This window comes from Mus pahari, chromosome 3 (assembly GCF_900095145.1).
Source record: "Mus pahari chromosome 3, PAHARI_EIJ_v1.1, whole genome shotgun sequence".
In the NCBI taxonomy this organism is placed as follows: domain Eukaryota; kingdom Metazoa; phylum Chordata; class Mammalia; order Rodentia; family Muridae; genus Mus; species Mus pahari.
Genome location: NC_034592.1, coordinates 76,828,931 through 76,847,874, shown reverse-complemented (window position 1 = coordinate 76,847,874; position 18,944 = coordinate 76,828,931). Strand labels below are relative to the sequence as shown.

General features: G+C 43.0%; 1 protein-coding gene across 7 annotated transcripts in view; it reads left to right on the top strand.

Annotated features, from left to right (window-relative positions):
• Atg13 (autophagy related 13) overlaps positions 1 to 18,944 on the top strand; it is a 38,980-nt gene that overhangs the window by 10,204 nt on the left and 9,832 nt on the right. For all 7 annotated transcript variants that reach the window (XM_029536383.1, XM_029536380.1, XM_029536379.1 and 4 more), the window contains exons 2-10: positions 7,241 to 7,322; positions 8,881 to 8,961; positions 10,046 to 10,165; positions 12,830 to 12,876; positions 13,882 to 14,022; positions 15,930 to 15,970; positions 16,611 to 16,707; positions 17,056 to 17,154; positions 17,544 to 17,634. In XM_029536383.1, coding sequence (XP_029392243.1) covers positions 7,254 to 7,322; positions 8,881 to 8,961; positions 10,046 to 10,165; positions 12,830 to 12,876; positions 13,882 to 14,022; positions 15,930 to 15,970; positions 16,611 to 16,707; positions 17,056 to 17,154; positions 17,544 to 17,634 — 786 coding nt within the window. In that variant the 5' untranslated portion in view covers positions 7,241 to 7,253. The remainder of the gene's footprint in view (positions 1 to 7,240; positions 7,323 to 8,880; positions 8,962 to 10,045; positions 10,166 to 12,829; positions 12,877 to 13,881; positions 14,023 to 15,929; positions 15,971 to 16,610; positions 16,708 to 17,055; positions 17,155 to 17,543; positions 17,635 to 18,944) is intronic.

Below are 18,944 nucleotides of genomic sequence, written 5' to 3'. Positions count from 1 at the left end.
AAAAAAAAAAGAAATCCTGTCTTGAAGCACTTGCATTATTTAAATACATATTATTTATTATAATTGTATTGTGCTATAATGCATGTATGGAAGTCAGAGAAAAACTTTTAGAAGTTGGTTCTCTCCTACCATTTATTCCTAGGGATCAAACTCAAGTCCCCAGGTTTACTAGCTGCTGAGCCATCTCACTGACCCTTAGTCAAGGTTTTCTGTAGTCGATGGCTTTAAATTCAATGTGTAGCCAATTAGTGACTGAGGACCTCCCTGTATATTTCAGGGAAGTAGACTACCAGTTTGTCTGAGTTGGAAAAAAATAGACTGGTGTGATGGCAGATGCCTTTAATATCAGCACTCTGGAGTCAGAGGCAAGCAAATCCTAGTTCCTGGTCAACCCCCTGACAACAACATAAAACTAACCTGAATCTTGGGCATAATGACTGTGCTGTCAGCCTCACATACATACGGCAAGGTCTCCTTTCTTTTTGGTGTGTGTGTTCAGTATTGAATGGGGCAGTCAAAAGTTACTTATCACAAAGAAAAACTCCATTGTGACAGGCCAAGTGAGACAAGAGCAGTCCTACAATTTAACATGTGTCTACTTTGATGGCTGAAGCTTGTGTTAGCCTTCCAATGTAGTGTTTCCAAAAAGTTAGTGGCCAGCTTTATAAATAGTACCGTTCTGACCAGAGTGGTATCAGGGCAGAGTGTGTCGGTGTCCGGACTGTGAGTAGTTCCTGTGAACTCTCAGTCTTGTTTTTAGTATCTCTCTTTTTTCCATCTCTCTGTCTGACTTTCTTTTTAAGGATTGTTTGTTTGTTTGGTTGGTTGGTTTTTGGAGACAGGGTTTCTCTCTTTAGCCCTGGCTATCCTTTAATGTACTCTGTAGACCAGGCTAGCCTCAAGAGGACAGAAATCCTCTTCTGCCTCCTGAATGCTGGGATCAAAGGTGTGTGCTACCTCTGCCTGGCATCTTCTAGAACTTTTATGTTCCCTTTGTGCCTGTTCTTGTCCATGTTTGTGTCTGCTTATAATCCTCCTCACTTTCTGTGTTTGTTTTTGAGACAGGGTCTCACTTTGTAGCTCTTGCTGGCCTGGAACTCACTATGTGGGCCATGTTGGCTTAGAGCTCACAGAGATCCACCTGCATTTGTCTTCCTGGTGCTGGGATTAAAGGGCAAGGAGCCAAGATCATAATTTCACTCCCATCAGTGGTTTACAACCATCTGTAGTTCCAGTTCCAGGAGATCTGATGGCCTCCTGATTTTTGTGGGGCCTGGACACATGTCGTATACAGATACACATACAGGCAGAATATAAGTATGTTTAAATAAAATAATTAAAATATTAAAACACGAGCAGTAACTGTCTTTTAGTCTACAGAAATGAAAGTTCAAACTGTACATTTTAAGGAACAAGACTCTAGACTGATATATTTGGTTTTTGTTCTTATAGCTTACTTGTTTTGAGCCTAGGCTGGAACCAAGATCCTTCTGCCTCAGCTTTCTAGTTCTCTGATTAGATTTTACTTATTAATTGATTTATTGATTGATTGATTGATTGTAGCAGAAGTTAAACCCATTTTCCTTTGTAGTTAGTATTCCCAGAATTAAGTGTCAAAGACTGATATTCAAAAGAAGGGAACTAGAATCAGTTACCATCAGGGTTGTATGGCTATAGACTAGGACAAGTGACAGGAATTGATAGGAAGGAATCAGATTTATTTAAAGGCCAACAATTTTGAGAAGACAGTAGGGGCTTCCTCAGAACTCCATCTTAAGAGGACTCGGAGTGGCATGGCTGATTTGGAGAGGAGCAAGGTTAGGAGGGCACACATAACCAGAATGATAGCAGTCTCTGCTCAACCAATGCAGGGACCCTGTTAGAGGAAGGAGTGTATAGAGTTTATAGTGGAATGATTGCAGTCTACTAATGGCTTCGTTTCCCTGAGTGTCCTGTTTTAGGAAAGGTAACATATTCACTACTTTTACTTAGCTTTCTACTCAGAAAGTCCCTTATAACTGATGTTGTCCTCAAAACCTTGTTCAAACTAATAGAACTAGTTCTCTGGAATGTGTCTCCCATCCTGGACTTGACACAGGATCACTGCTTGCCAGTTTCCATGACCAAGTTCTGTCCTGAAGGTGCCAGTAAGACTCATTACCCTTTCAGAATCAGTCCACCCATTTTTACCGCATTGCATGGGGATAACTGGAAGTCACCTTGCAGAGGTCACCCAAACTTCTGGGTCCTAAGAACAGTTCGATGACTGTGCTTTACTATAATTAGTCCCCCAGTGATCTGCTTGAGCTTTATAACCTAAGCTTCCAGAGGCAAAGTTAACTAGGCTGCATTCCTAGGATAGCTGTGAAGACGAAACCAGCACTTGGGAAGCAGAGGCAGGGGCATTTCTGAGTGGTCTACACAGTGAGTTCCAGGACAGCCAGGGCTATACAGAGAAACCTTGTCTCGAAAAACAAACAAACAACAACAAAAGAAAACTAAAACAAAAGAAGCCTCAGCAAGCTGGGTGTTGTTGGCACATGCCTTTAATCCTAGCACTTGGGAGGCAGAGGCTGGCAGATTTCTGAGTTTGAGGCCAGCCTGGTCTACAGAGTGAGTTCCAGGACAGCCAGGGCTACATAGAGAAACCCTGTCTCTGGGGGAAAAAAAAAAAAAAAAGAAGCCTCAGCAAATAGTTCTCCACAATAGCATTTAACAACTGACCATTATAGTAAAGGACGGGGGGCGGGGGGAAGTTCAGTTGTGGATCTTCTTATTTTTGTTTATTCTGTAAGTGTGTGGGTGTGTTGGACTAGCACAAGTGGGAAGATCAGAAAACAACTTTGTGTGTCAGTCTTCAAATTCCACCTTGGTTGAGTCAGCCTCTCCTTCACAGCTGCATTCTTCAGGTTGGTTCACCCTTGGTTTCCCAGGGATTCTCCTGTCTCTGCCTCCCATCTTGATGGAAGACCACTAGGATTGCACACTACCACCGCAGATGGTAGTTCTTAGGATTTAAACTCAAGTCCTCATGCTTGTCCCCTGAGGCATCTCCCTAGCCCTGTAGGTCTCCTGTAACGTTCACACCAAGTTTCCCTTTGTGTTCTTAAATTTCTCAAAAAAAGCAAAAGAAAAAGTGAAGCTACTATTTATTTATTTTTGTTTTTGTTTGTTTGTTTTAGAGACAGGGTTTTTCTGTATAGCCCTGGCTGTCCTGGAACTCACTTTGTAGACCAGGCTGGCCCCAAACTCAGAAATCCGCCTGCCTCTTCTGCCTCCCAAGTGCTGGGATTAAAGGCGTGCGCCACCACGCCCGGCTTACTATTTATTTATATTGCAAAGGCAAATTGAGTGTTTAAATGAGCAGGTGTAGGGACCAGCAGACACGGCTGCCTGAAAGATAGCTTTTTCCCCGTGGGAGATCGGCATCTTTTGGGCTTCCATAATTGTAGCTACACAATTCTTTCAGTGCTGCCAGGTGCACAGAAAGTCACAACACATAATGTGTATTCTGGTAGTTCTGTGGCAAGAATATAATTACTCTCCTTGAGGGTGAAGAATAAGGTCAGTCTAATCCTGCAGCACATTTTTATCTCCCATTTGTTTCTGTGTTGCTTTGGGACCTTGGGGTGGTGAGCCCTGTTAAAGGACGTTACAGTCATCCACAGTTCCAGATTGGTTTTATTTTGGATTCTAAAATTGGACAGCAGTTCATGTGAGGAAAAAAATGTTCTGATGAGCTGAGCAAGAGTGTTTATAGACAAAAAGGTCTCAAGACACACACACACACACATACACACACACACAAGATCTATAGTTTTGTTTCCAGCCCCACGTGTTTGAAGTCATATCTATAAATAACATTGCCCAGACCAATGTCATGGAGTTTTTCTGTCTTCTTCTAGCACTTTTCATAGTTTCAGATCTTAAACATTAAGTCCTTAGCCAATTTTGAATTGGTTTTTTAAAATATACTGATGCATACGCTTCTGGTTTAGCTCTGTATATGAACATCCAATTTTCCCAACACTGTTCACTGAAAAGACTGTCTTTTTCTTTTCTGTACTTTTTGTACCTTTGTCAAAAGTCTTTTGACAGAAAAATGTATGGGTATATTTCTGAGCTTTTCTATTCTGTCCCTTTGGTCTGTATCTGTATTTATGATGGTACCCTGCTGTTTTGGTCTCTGTATTTTGAAGTCAGATGGCACAGTAATCTCTGGTTTTATTCTTTTTGCTTAAGATTGCTGTGGATCCTGCCAGGCAGTGATGGCACACACCCTTAATCCCAGCGCTTGGGAGGCAGAGGCAGACAGATTTCTGAGTTCGAGGCCAGCCTGGTCTACAGAGTGAGTTCCAGGACAGCCAGGGCTATACAGAGAAGTCCTGTCTCAAAAACAAACAAACAAAACAACAACAACAACAACAACAACAACAACAACAACAAAAAAGATCGCTGTGGATCTTTGGGAATTTTTTCTGATTCTCTGCATGTTTTAGGGTTGGGGTTTTGTTTTTTCTGTTTCTGTGATGAATGTCATTAGAATTTTTTTTTTTTTTTTTTTTGGTTTTTCGAGACAGGGTTTCTCTGTATAGCCCTGGCTGTCCTGGAACTCACTCTGTAGACCAGGCTGNCCTCGAACTCAGAAATCCGCCTGCCTCTGCCTCCNGAGTGCTGGGATTAAAGGTGTGCACCACCACGCCCGGCTTTTTTTTTTTTTTTTTTTTTTTTTCTAAAGTCAGTGTCTCTCTCTACAGAGCCTAAGCTGTCTTGGAGCTCCCTATGTGGACCCTGCTGACCTAAAGTACATAGAGATCTGCCTGTCTCTTTCTCCACAGTGCAGAGATTAAAGGCATTTGCCATCAGGTCCAAATTTTTTTATTTTAATTTTTTTAACTTGTAAAATTGTTCTGCAAACAAGAATGGTTTAACTTTTTCAGTTTTGTTGAGTACTAAGTGTTGAACCTGGGGCCTCACACACGATAGGGAAGTCATCTACTACTAAGCTGTGCGCCTAGCCTAGCCCCCTTTCTACTCTTATTTTGAGATAGAGATGAGTCCACAAGCAAGCTTCAAAATAATCCTCCTGCTTCCATCTCCCAAGCGCTGGAGTTGAGGTGCGTGTTGTCATACCTGACTCTTAACTTCTTTGCCTGTTTGAGTGCATTTCCCTTTTATTCCCTTTTTTTCATGTTTGTATGCATGTGTGGGAGTACATGTATGTATATATATGTGTATGTACAGGTGCATGAGGAGGACAGAGTTTGGTATCAGCTATCTTCCTCAGTTGCTTCCTCCTTATGTATTGAGTCAGGGTCTCTAACTTGAACCCAGAGCTCGTTGATGTGGCTAGTCCAGCTAGCCAGCTTGCTCTGGGATCCAAGTACTGGGATTACAGATGGGCTGCCACATCCATCCAATATTTATGGGATTCTAGGGTGTTTTTTATTTTTAATTTTTTTCTGTTGTTTTATTGTACATATATGTTTTGCCTGCATGTATATCTGTATGAGGGGGTCAGATCCCCTGCAACTGGGATTACTTACAGTTGTGAGCTGCCATATAGGTTCTGGGAATTGAACTGAGACCCTCTGGAAGAACAACCAGTGCTCTTAATCACTAAGCCATCTCTCTAGCCCAGGTGTGTTGTTTTTTCATTTATCTGAGTGTACATCTGTGTGGTGGGTACCTGTGGAAGACAGAGGAAGGCTTCTTTGGAGCCAGAGACACAGGCATCTGTGAACTGACATGGATACTGGGATCCAAATTTCTATCCAGCAAGTACTCTTAACCGTTGAGCTACCTCTCTACTGTGGATGATTGCCCTTATAAGCCTTGTTAGTGCCTGAATTACTGAAGAATGTTGGGCATGAAGTTTCAGAAGCAGGTCTTAGGAAGCAAAATGTCTGTCTGTCTTGGAAAAGAAAAGAAACTGGATACTTCATATTTCCAAACATCTTTTTTTTTTTTTTTTAAAGATTTATTTATTTATTATATGTAAGTACACTGTAGCTGTCTTCAGACACTCCAGAAGAGGGCGTCAGATCTTGTTACGGATGGTTGTGAGCCACCATGTGGTTGCTGGGATTTGAACTCTGGACCTTCTGAAGAGCAGTCGGGTGCTCTTACCAACTGAGCCATCTCACCAGCCCTCCAAACATCTTTTACTCCATTACTAGCATGACATTCATGCTCTTCTTTTCCTAAATGTTTTATTCCTTCTTATCCTTTCAAACCAGTTCATACATGTTCACCTTAGGTTGGATGAGAGGGTGGGCACCATTGTGCTTTGGAAATTTGTGATCTTCCATGAGACTGAAGTGTTCCCATATGAGTTCTCTATTCTGAAGATAGCTTTTCATGTCACTTGCTTCTCAAAACAGATCTGGAGTCTTCAAAAGTGAGAATGATTGGTAGTCTTTTGAAGTAATGTAGATGAACTCATTTGTGTTAGCAGTGCTTCTCGTGAAAGTTAGATAAATTCTATGGAAAGCTCAAAGTTTCAAATTCTGGCTTGGGTGGTGACTCATTGGGTAAAGTACTTGTTGCACAAGTTTGAGGACTTGCATTTGAGTCCCTAGAACTCAAGTAAAGCCAGGCATAGTCATGTGTTCCAGCCCAGTGTTCCTATGGCAATATGGAAGGTAGAGGCAAGTCTCCAGAAGCCCACAGGCCAGCTAGCCTGGCATGCATAGCAGCAAACAACAGAGCAGATTGAGGAGGGGGGACCAGCACTGGAGTTTGGCCCCTCCCCTCCATCATAATCAAAACTTCAGAGTGGGGCTGGTTAGATGGCTCAGCGGTTAAGAGCGTCGACTGCTCTTCCAAAGGTCCTGAGATCAAATCCCAGCAACCACATGGTGTCTCACAACCATCCATAATGAAGTTTGATACCCTCTTTTGGAGTGTCTGAAGACAATGTACTTACATTAAATGAATAAATAAATAAATAAATAAATAAATAAATAAATAAATAAATAAATAAATAAAACTTCAGAGTGAGTTTAATTGACCTCATCTATTTCGTAGGTTCCTAGATATGGCTGCTTGTGCGGGATGAGTTTCCTCAAGTGATAGTATTTTAATGTTTTCTCCTTTGGTATCTTTGAAGGCAATCTCTTCTCCCACTCCCACATGACTATCGTACAGCTAGTAGGCTCCCGTCTGTGCTCTGACGTAGTGGTCTGTTTTTAAACAGGTTAGTCACATTTGTCATCACTTCTCTTGTGTTCTATTACAGGTTCCAGTAGGCAATGGAAACTGATCTCAGTTCCCAGGACAGAAAGGACTTGGACAAGTTTATTAAGTTTTTTGCCCTCAAGGTAATATGTCCATTTTCTTGAGCTGGAGACAGCTAGAAATATTTTCATACTTCTCCCTTAGAGAGCCACCGTTGGAAATGTAGCATAACAGCTTGCAGCTTACCCATTTTCAGGGATACTTTTGTCTGTTGTAAACCAAACTGTGAAGTGTGGGGGTGGAATTGGGGGTGTAACTAAAAAGTAGCTTCCAATTTTCCACAGCTACTTGTTCAAAAAAAATTTTTTTTATAAGGCTGTCTGTAGAAATGTCAAAGTGTTATCTCAGGCTGTTGGCACAATATATTCCCTTAGGGTGGGAACAAAGACTGAAGTGGAATGGGCAGCCTTTCGCCATCTTCCTCACTGCTTCACTAACACCAGAACGTCCAGTGTGCTAGTGACTTTCCTTGTTCTGTAACCAAATTCTTGAAGTAACCTGAGGGAGGAAGCTTTTGTTTTTGTCTCATAGTTGAGAGAATGTAGTCCATCCTGAAGGCTGGAGGCTGCTGGCTCATCATGTGGGATCAGGACACAGAGAAGTGAAAATTCCAGTACTCATCTGGCTGACTCTTGGTTTTGAGATAAGGTTTCACTTTGTAATCCAGGCAGGCCTCAAACCCATAGCAGTCCCATGTCAGCCTTCCCAGTGCTAGGATTACACGTGTGAGCACTGCTCTGTACTCCATTTTCCCTTTTCACATTCTTATTGCTCCTTTTGTTTGTGTGTGTGTGTGTTTGTGGGGGTGTAGGGTATGTGGGGTGTACGCACACATGCATGTATGTGTGCATACCACAGCACTTGTGGAAGTCAGCAGGCAACTTACAGGAGTCTGTTCCCTCCTTCCACCATGTGGGTCATGGTGATTGAACTTAGTTCCTCAGGTTTGCTGTAACTGCTTTAATCTACTGAGCCATCTTTCCAGTCCTTAAATATCAGTCTGCAGCTTGAGCGCGTGTGCTCATTCATGTATGTATACACTTGTGCTTAGATGGTTTGAAAAGGATGTTGATGGCTCAGAGGTGGAGCTACAGGCACTTGTAGCAGGTCTGGCTTTTGTGGGTGCTGGGACCCGACTCTAGTCATGAGTACTGTGCAGCTAGCACTCTTCGCTGCTGTAGTCTCTCCAGCTTCCCTTTCCGCTTTCTGTGTATCCCAGCCCAGAGAGTGGGGCGATCCCCTACACTCACCCTCACAGACACTCTCAAAGATGCGTTTCTCTAATACTACACACATTGGCTGGTTGGTTGGGTTTTGGTTTTTGTTTTTGTTTTTCAAGACAGTGTTTCTCTGTGTAGCCCTGGCTGTCCTCAAACTCACTCTCAGAGATCCACTTGCTCTGTCTCCCAAGTGCCGGAACTAGAGGCGTGTGCCACTATGCCTGTAGCTAGCGTCTTTTTAGCCCTGCTTAGGCAGAATTTTAAACCCCTAAGAATCTAAATCCTTTCCTTTGCTCTTTCTTCCTCTTCTCTGGCTCTCTCCCGTTCCCTTTCACCTTTCCTGGCAGTGCTCAGGCTTAGAGCCATGGCTCTAAGTGTTCATGGCTCAAGCCATGTTTCTTATTTTGCATTTTGGTTTCAGACTGTCCAAGTGATTGTCCAGGCTCGACTTGGAGAAAAGATTTGCACCCGCTCATCATCTTCCCCGACTGGTTCAGATTGGGTAAATTTCTATTTGCTAATGGGTGTGTGTACACTATGGTGTTTGTCAAAAGGAATAAATGTAAGAGGTCCTACTGCCATGTGAGGCATACTGCTTATAGGGTTGCTAAATCATTTGACTCCTTATAGAGAGTATGTACATTCTTTATAAAAATTAGTCTGCTATTCATCTGGACCTTGATTTTCTGCTGTAACAGATGGTAAAATTTAGTACTTAAGAAATAAAATAGTCTCTTGATTGCTAATCTTTGTAGAAGGTAACCTTTTTAGCCTTATGCTGCCTCTTGTCCACGACTCCTCGGGGTAACCAGGCCCATTGTGCACTGAGCTGGCCTGGAGGGAGGGAAGCTTATTGTAGGTGCAATACAGGAGCCTGGTCAGCTGAGGGCACAGGCAACGGACACTCCCGGAACGGCTTTGGAGAGCTGGTTCATTTATTAGTGGCAAGAAAGGGGGATTTAGGGGCTGGAGAGATGGCTCAGCAGTTAAGAGCACTAACTGCTCTTCTGAAGGTCCTGAGTTCAAATCCCAGCAACCACATGGTGGCTCACAACCATCCATAAAGAGATCTGATGCCCTCTTCTGGAGTGTCTGAAGACAGCTAGAAAGAAAGGGGGTATTTATGCCCCTAGGGAGGTAGCCATGGTCTTTGGGGCAAAGTCTGTGTGACCACAGACCATTGGCCGTTGGCCATGGCAGGGGTGTAGAAGATGCTTCATCTAAGTACTCAGGGGCTGTAGGGAGGCGGGACGTTAAAAAGTTAAACAAGGAGTGAAGCCTTATAGCTGTCAGGGTAATAAATTCTTACTGAGGTGGATGGTGGGGGTGCCAGCTTTATGACACCAGGTTGAGAGCAGGGAGACAGCCAACTCCTGCCATTCTCATGTTTGGGGTATTCCGTGACCCTTCCTCCTTAACATTCCCATAGCCTGAGACTTGAAAGGCTCCAGTGCAAACTGTTTGCCATAGGGAAGGAAGAAGTAGCTTAATGTTTTTAATACTAAAGCAATACCTGCATACACTGCTCTGTGTTCATATAATACTCCTTGAGATGGTTTTACACATAAATTGCTCTTGGTTTTTAGTTCAATTTAGCAATCAAGGACATCCCAGAAGTCACCCATGAAGCAAAGAAGGCCCTGTCGGGGCAGCTGCCTGCTGTGGGGCGGTCTATGTGTGTGGAAATCTCACTCAAGACTTCTGAGGTAAGGCCATGCTGGACTTGGGGTCTTATTTTGCATGCAAGGCTCTTCACCCTCTACTTCCAATTCATTTTTAGCTTGATACGTCTTCCTTTTCTGTCTGAGTTTCTCATCATTTTTTAAATTTGGGTTTATTTATTTATTTATTTTTGTTATGCTGGGTATTAAACCTAGTTATTGCCCATGGTTATATAATGTAGGAATGTTACAACGCTGAGGAATTCTGCATTTAGCATTTTCTTGCTCACTTGTTCAGAATAATATACAGGACAGTTTCACTAATGGAATCAGTTAAAAACAAATTAACTTAAGGTATTAATAACCTTTCCTAAACTAATGTCTGTAGATATTAGGTCTGGTTCTTCTCCTAGCCCCATGCACCAGAAATAAGTCTCAGATCAAAATATACTTACAGATACCTTGGCCATATAGCTAACTGGAATCATAACTAAAATAACCCATTTATTTTAACCTACATGCTGCCACATGGCTGGTTACCTGTGCTCAGGTACCAGAATTCTTTCTGCTTTCCAGATGTCCCACCTTCTGTTCTACCCTTTCCTATAGGACATTAGTTTTTTAATTGACAGATGATATTACATTATGTATTGACAATACATAAGATATTTCCTCTATAGTTTCCCTTTTTGTTCATATAAATTTAAGATTGATGTGCATTTATTTTTTAAATTACTAAGAACATTCTTACTTACTATTACACAAAAATTACATAGAACCTGTAAGAAAAAAATGTGTCATTTTGGATTTTAGGCTTTATTTTATCAGCAGGAAGTCCCACCCTGACCTCATTGTGTAGACCACTATAGTCTAGAATTTACAGCGATCTGCCTGTCTCTTGTCTCCTGTGTGCTAGTATTAAAGAAGTGTGCTACCACCCTGCTCAAATATTTCACCTCGATTCTAAATCAGTGTAACTCTTTAATTTCAAAAGCAACACATTTGAACTGTAATGACATTCTAAATTTACTTAAAATCTCAAGTGATATTGATGGTTAAGTAGACAAAATAACAGAGGTTGTTACCTGCCCAGCTCTAATGCTTTAAGACCCATTATAAATATACATGTTTTTGTTTTGTTTTTTTTTTGTTTTTGTTTTTTTATTATTATATGTAAGTACACTGTAGCTGTCTTCAGACACTCCAGAAGAGGGAGTCAGATCTTGTTAAGGGTGGTTGTGAGCCATCATGTGGTTGCTGGGATTTGAACTCTGCACTTTTGGAAGAGCAGTCGGGTGCTCTTACCCGCTGAGCCATCTCACCAGCCCATAAATATACATGTTTTGTGTCTTTTATTTGGGAACTAATTTATGAAAGGTAGTGTAGAAACTCCCAAATAATATTTATCATGACAGATGTCACTTAAAAATTGGCACTTGTAGAACTGAAGTGAAAGGCTCTCCCATCACTTGGAAATTCTCAGCCTTTCTAAAGGGTGGTTTAGAAAAGGTACATCGGGTGTTTGAAGACAGCTACAGTGTACTTACATATAATAATAAATAAATCTTAAAAAAAAAAAAGGTACATCAAAGTTTTAGGGCTGGAGATGGAGACAAGTATAGCCTGGGTGTGTGTGCAGAGCCCTGCAAAATGCTATTCAAACCATATACTCCTGTCCAGTGTGATGCCTCACCTTCATCCCACACTAGGGAAATGGAAGCAGAAGGATCTTATATGAGACTCTCCTGTTCCAATTTTAACGTGTGTTCAGCCTAAGTGAGCATCAGGCCATCTCAGAAAGCAGAGCCTAGGTTTGGTGGTATGGCTCAGTGTGAAGTGCTTGTCATCAAGCCTGATGACTGACGTTTGCTCCCTGAATCTGTGTAGTGGCAGAGAACCAGCACCAGGTACAGGATGGTACTCTGGCTTCAGTGTGCACGCTGCGGCCCCACCCCAACTCTAAGGAAGAAAGGGTAAACTGAGAACAGTCTGTTTTCTAAGCCAGCTACCTTAAATCTAGAAATGTGCTGGAGATTGAGGATGTATACAGAGACCATGTCTCTCTCAGTGTGGTTTTTTTTTTTTTCTCTTCCAGCCCTGTTTGTTTGTAACAAAATCGCAGATAGTCTAGACTTGCAGATAGTCTAAGCTTGCTCCACAGCCATGGGTGACCTTGAATGCCTGATGCTCTTTGCCTTCACTTCCCAAGCTCTGGGATTTCAGGTGTAGACCACTATGCCTTGCCTCAATGCTATTTATTTTTATTGTAGTGGTTTAAAAAAGTAGAAGTAACTAAAAAAATATGAGATGTGGCTGAATAAAATGATAGTCGTAGTATACAGAGTAACCATGGACATGGAATGTGGAGATTCTGCTTGTGTCGCTGAGGAGACTCACAGAGAGCATGAAGCCTGGAGGCGATCCCCAGTATAGCAAAAGATAATAAAGTCCAGTCTCTCAGTCTTTATTTCTCTGTCTCCTCCTCTCATTTTTAGTTCAAAGGAAAATTCCATGTTTGTTAAAGATAAACATGGTACATATGGCATGATCCAACTTTTTAGAAAGTTGCTATTTTTCAATAAGTTGTGTTTTTTTTCCTTTTGGTTTATTTGTAGTCTCCAATATTTCTTGTGTTTGTATGATACTTTACAGGAGACAATTCAGATGGTTTCTGATAATTGAAATGTATTTCTTTTGTCCTGTCTGTAGGGAGATTCTATGGAGTTGGAAATTTGGTGTCTTGAAATGAACGAAAAGTAAGTGTTTCTGTGTCAGACTACTTGGTTATGGTGGCTGAGGATAAGCAGTGACATCATGTGAAAGCAGGCTTTGTTGTCAGCCACAGAGAGGCGTTCTGACCATTCAGCAGAGCCAGCAGGCTTGGCTATGACTGGCTTCATGCTTGGCTTCCAGCCTAGCACAGAGATGACCTTCAGGGGGGCGTGTGTCCAGGGCGAGTCACTCAGGATGGAGAAAGGAGCCACAGCGGCCATGCAAAGGATTTCTTGTTTTCCCAGAGAACAGCTCGTTCTCTGATGAAGTCCCCTGTGAGACCCGGCCACATGGCTGGCCTCAGTGAGGTCTTCCGCCCTGCGATGGGCTGGGATTTTACTCCTTCCCTATTTTTTGTTTTTCAAGACAGATTAGCTCACCACCTGCCTGAAGCTTGAGTTTTCTTTTTTCTTTTTAAAGACTTATTTATTTAATATATGCAAGTACAGTGTAGCTGTCCTCAGACACACCAGAAGAGGACATCAGATCTCATTACAGATGGTTGTGAGCCACCATGTGGTTGCTGGGAACTGAACTCAGGACCTCTGGAAGAGCAGTCAGTGCTCTTAACTGCTGTCTCTCCAGCCCTGAAGCTTGAGTTTTCAAATAGAACATGTGTGGAGTATGGACATTTGTTTTTCTAGAATAGAAAGTAGATAAATTATTATCCAAAATTTTTGTACCAAGTAAGTTTTTTCCTCCAGATTTTCAGTATACAACTAAATAGCTCATAAGACAGAACCTTGAAAATAAGCAGCAGGTTGAGTACAATTTGCAATATTGTTGGGTTGTTTTTATACTGCTTTTTAAAAGTAGATAAAAACATAGTGGGTTCTGGTGCTTGCCTATGTCTAATATAAGAAGAAGCATACGCTGGCTTACTTCAGCAATGTGTTGGTAGAGCTCTAAGTGCATCTTTAGTTAAGAATGTGTTTTGCAGAGTTGCTGCGTTCCTAAGGATAGACTGGCAGTGTCTTTGTGCTCCTCAGGTGTGACAAAGAAATCAAAGTTTCCTATACTGTATACAACCGATTGTCACTGCTGCTGAAGTCTCTTCTCGCTATTACGAGGGTGACACCAGCCTATAGACTCTCCAGGAAGCAAGGGCATGAATATGTAATTTTGTACAGGTAAATATCAAGGATCTTGCTTTACTTCTCAGCCTCCTTACAGTCCACATTGTCTGCCATTCAAGTGTTCTTGATTATTTATAGTTCTATAGTTTTGCAACTGTCCTCATGAACCTCAGCTCTTCAGACTCACTAGACCAACTGCCCTTTTGTCTCAGTACAGTTCCAGTTCAGTACAGGATGATAAATTCCTGCAAACACACATTTGTTTGTTTATTTAGTTATTCTCTTGACACCCCCCCCCCCCAGACAGTGTCTCACTATGGAGTCTTAGCTGTCCTGGTGCTTACTACTATGTAGACCAGGGTGGACTGGAACTCAGAGACATCCTCTACTTTCTAGTTGCTGGGAGGGGAGGAAGGTGTGTGCCACTAAGCCCAGCCAATTTTAATTTTCTTTCAAAAAAAAAAAAAAGCTTTATGCTGGGCAGTGGTGGCGCACGCCTTTAATCCCATCACTTAGGAGATGGAAGCAGGAGGATCAAGTGTTCAAACTCCTCCTCAGCTGCTTAACTCTATGAGGCCATCCTGGGTGACAGGAGAGCAAACAGATCAGCTTCCATGAATGATTCTGTAGCCTCTTCTCTTCCAGAGCTAAAGTCAACTTATTAGGGCTGACAGAGTGCTAATTCAGTTTAAGAGCATTTGTCTGTAGCTGAAAGGAACTCGTCAGCAGTTCAAGTATCGTCTGTGAGGTCAGTAATTCACCTAAGCGTGTTTTACTGAGTTCCATTTTAGTGCAAGCAGTATACGAGGGATAGAGACCCTGTACTTAGTGGTGGGGTTTTTCCCTCTTTTGTGGGGGAGTGGAAGTTGGTGTTTTTGAGACAGGTCTTTCCATGTGCCCCTGGCTGTCCTGGAGTGTGCTTTGTAGAACAGGATGACCTAGAACCACAGATCACTGACTGCACATAGAGAGGACAGTAGCTGACCAGGCCTAGGTGGACAGGGTGGAGCATCAGATCCGTCCCCTTTTTTCTTTGCCTGGTAGGTTTTTGGGGAGGGGATGTAGTAAAGTCATCAAGAATGCTTTGTGTTGCAGATGAGCTGTTGATTTTAACCTTTGTCAAATGTAGAGCTGAGCTGTAGGACTACCATATTAGTATGGAGGGACCAAAGATAATTGCCAGTTATACATATGGAAGCAAACTTACTGAGGATATTTACCAAGTCTTCCTTAACTTTCTTGACAGTTCCCTAATAGCCTGTGTATATTTCTCTCTCAGACATCAAGTTGTGTGTTTGTTGAGAATTAGACTTTTAACTTGGCTGTAATAGATCTTTTTAGTCTTCACTCATTTCTTCTTGTGTCTGTTACTTTTCTTGTTGCTGTGGCAAAAGCCTTACAAGAAACAGTTTAAGGGTGGATGCAATGGCCTTGCCACAGGTAAAGGCCCTGCCACAGAAGCTTGGGTATTTATGGATGAGCTGGCCATTTCTGCCATCTCAGCTTGTTTTCCTCCTCCATCTCCCTCCCTCCTTCTCTCTCCTTTTCTCTCCTCTTCTCCTCTCTCTCTCTCTCTCTCTCTCTCTCTCTCTCTCTCTCTCTCTCTCCCCCTTTCCCTCCCTCCCTCCCTCTCTCTCTTTCCTCTCTTGGTTTTTGTTTTTGAGACAGTTTCTCTGTGTAGCCCTGGCTATCCTAGAGCTTGCTATGTAGACCAGGCTGGTCTTGAACTCACAGAGATTCACCTGCCTCTGGCACCTGAGTGCTGGGATTAAAGGCTTATGGGTCATTGTGTCTTATGTAGCTCTCACCTTATGGGTGTTTGTGCCCAGGGCTTAGTTAAGTGAGGGAAGTTGTCTGTGCAGATGAGAAAGCGGGGCTTGTTTAGGCTGTTTCTTGGTGTTTTAGCCATGGCCTTTGAGAGTGTAGACTGGGGTGTCATTTCTTTTTTTCATTCCCTACAGGATTTATTTTGGGGAAGTTCAGCTGAATGGCTTAGGAGAAGGTATGTATGCGTTCAGGCCAGAAACATTTGTGGTATTAAGAGCTGTACTGACTTCAGAGATGGGCTCAATTGCTGCTTGGCTATGTGACTAACCATGTATAGCACACCATAACTTTAAACTGTATAATACAGTAAGGAAACATAAAGAGGCGCATCGGTTGACTGAGGAGCTACCAGGATTGAAATATTAATTTTTGAGAAGTTTCAGCAGGAATTCAGTGTGTGGAGTTTCTCATTCCCTTCCCCTCTTTTTCCCTCCCCTCTGCTGTCCTTCCTTCCCTCCCCTCTCTCACCTCTCTCATGTCTTTCTCCTCCCCATCCTGCATGCTGATTAAGCCCTGTGCCATTGACCCAGTGCTTTCCTTGTGGTTTGTCTCTGCTCTGCTCTGCTCTGCCTCTGCCTCTGCCTTGTGCTGGGATTAAAGACGTGCATGCCACCAAATCCCTCTGTCTTTTGTTTTGTTTTGTTTTGTTTTGTTTTGTTTTAAATATTGGGTCAATAGAGAATACATGATAGTGTGAAAACACACAAGAGTGAAGTTGCTTTCCTCATATGCTGAGTAAGCAAGTAATGCAGTGACCTAGGCTGGGAGCGCTGTCAGCCTTCTCTGGACACCTGTTGATATGTCCTCTCTTCCAGGCTTCCAGACAGTTCGAGTTGGAACAGTGGGCACCCCTGTGGGCACCCTCACTCTTTCCTGTGCTTATAGAATTAACTTGGCATTCATGTCCACCAGGTGAGGAAGAGGTCGGGGGTCCATAAGAGCTTTCCAAGGATGTTAAAGTTCCTGCTTCCCCAGAGCTCCAAGGCTAAAACTACAGTTCATGCTGACCAGAGCTGAAAGCCACCCTTTTCCAGAATGCATTTGAGAGAGAGAGAGAGAGAGAGAGAGAGAGAGAGAGAGAGAGAGAGAGAGAATGAATATGAATGTATCACTGTCATGGTGCCCCTAGCCAAGCTGTGCAGAAGTAGAGTTGTGGCTCTGGGTAGACCTGAAGTGATTATGACATAATGGGCCCTCTGGACTTGAAGGTGACTTGGAAGAAATTCTAACAAATACTGTATTGTGCTTCTTGCATTACAGGCAGTTTGAGAGGACCCCACCCATCATGGGGATCATCATTGACCACTTTGTTGACCGTCCCTATCCCAGCTCCTCCCCTATGCACCCCTGCAATTACAGGTACGGGCTGGGAAGACTCCCCCAAGCTGCAGCTAAGTAATAGCAGCCTCTGGCCATGTGGGCAGAAATGAAAAGGCTCGTTTCATTCTCGCTGCTGCTTGTTAGGTGCGCCAAGGCCTGAGCCACCGTATCTAGGAACTAACTGGGTGTTCAGGAACGTGGCCATGATGTCACCTCCTCCTTGTTATTTGGGGACTACAAGATGTCAGGAGTTTGTGAACTATGAAAAATGGTTTTTGGTTTGCCGTCTGGCTTTATAATCTCTGCCTAGAACTTGTTGACACGGCTCCCAGCCTTTCCTAACCACTGTTTGCATACTTTCTGAAGTCGGCTACCATGGTTATATAAACTCCATCATTGTTCCTTCCTTTCTCCCTCCCCCTCTGTAGAACTGCTGAGGATGCAGGAGTCACATACCCATCAGTGGAAGACTCTCAGGAAGTGTGTACCACATCTTTTTCCACATCCCCTCCCTCCCAGGTAGGAAAAGGGTTATGGGGGCTGTGTGTATTTTTGTGGGCCTTAGGGAATGTTGTCTAAACTTATCTATGCCCTTTGGTGATGAGGTCACTCTAACATGCATGTGTTGATTTTAGTTGCTCCATTTTTTTTGTTTTGTTTTGGTTTTTTTGTTTGTTTCAAAATAGGGTTTCTCTGTGTAGCCTTGGCTGTCTTGGAACTCACTCTGTAGACCAGGCTGGCCTCGAACTCAGAGATCCACCTGCCTCTGCCTCCCGAGTGCTGGGATTAAAGGCATCTACTACTACTCCTTTTTTACTTTCTTAATAAGTAATAAATTTCTTCGTAATAGTAGAATATGTACCAAAGAGCAGGAATTACTTAACAACATCCAGAAGCACTGTTTTTCTTAAAGCTGACGCAGTTCTCTATCTGCCTGGCTACGTTCTCTATCCAAGCATCCCAACCACTAACTTTTCCACGTGAGTGAGTCTTGAGTGGCAAACAGTAAGTCCTGCCCTGAATTCTGATGCCAGCATCCCCAGGAAGCACAGCCACGGGCTTACGTGATGGGCACGGGCTGAGCCTGACATCACCCTGCACTTCTCAGGCTCCTTTACCTTCTGCCTCATTGCTTCATCCTCTTCCCATCTGACTTGTTTAGGTTTCTGTTTTTGAGATAGTGTTTTGCTATGCATCCTTGGCTGACCTAGAGCACACTACATGGGCCAGGCTGCTCTGAATGACTTCGTGGCCATTCTCCTTTTCTCTGCCTTCTGAGATTACGAGCATGCACATCATGACTTCTTTTGTTTGTTTGAAACAAGGTCTCACAACTTGCAGTGCAGCCAAGACTGTCTTTGAATGCCTGATCCTTCTGTCCCCACCTCCTAGGTGCTAGGATCAGGCATGTGTTTCCATGCTCAGCTACCAATGTGTTAATTGGGAGATTTTTTTTTTTTTTTTTTGGTTTTTCAAGACAAGGTTTCTCTGTGTAGCCCTGGCTATCCTGGAACTCACTCTGTAGACCAGGCTGGCCTCGAACTCAGAAATCCGCCTGCCTCTGCCTCCCTAGTGCTGGGATTAAAGGCGTGTGCCACCACCGCCCGGCTTGTTAATTGGGAGGTTTATTGTTTTTGTTTTCCATTAAAAATTTTTTACTATATTATTTATTTTGGGGGGACTAGGAGATACCATTTCTGCCACGTTACACGCGTGGCACTCAGACTTAAAGCTGAAACAGGAGAACACCAGATAATTAGCGTGTATAAAGTAGCTTTGGACTCCTAAATGTTTAGCACACCCAAGCTTTTATTCTCAAGTTCTCCCAA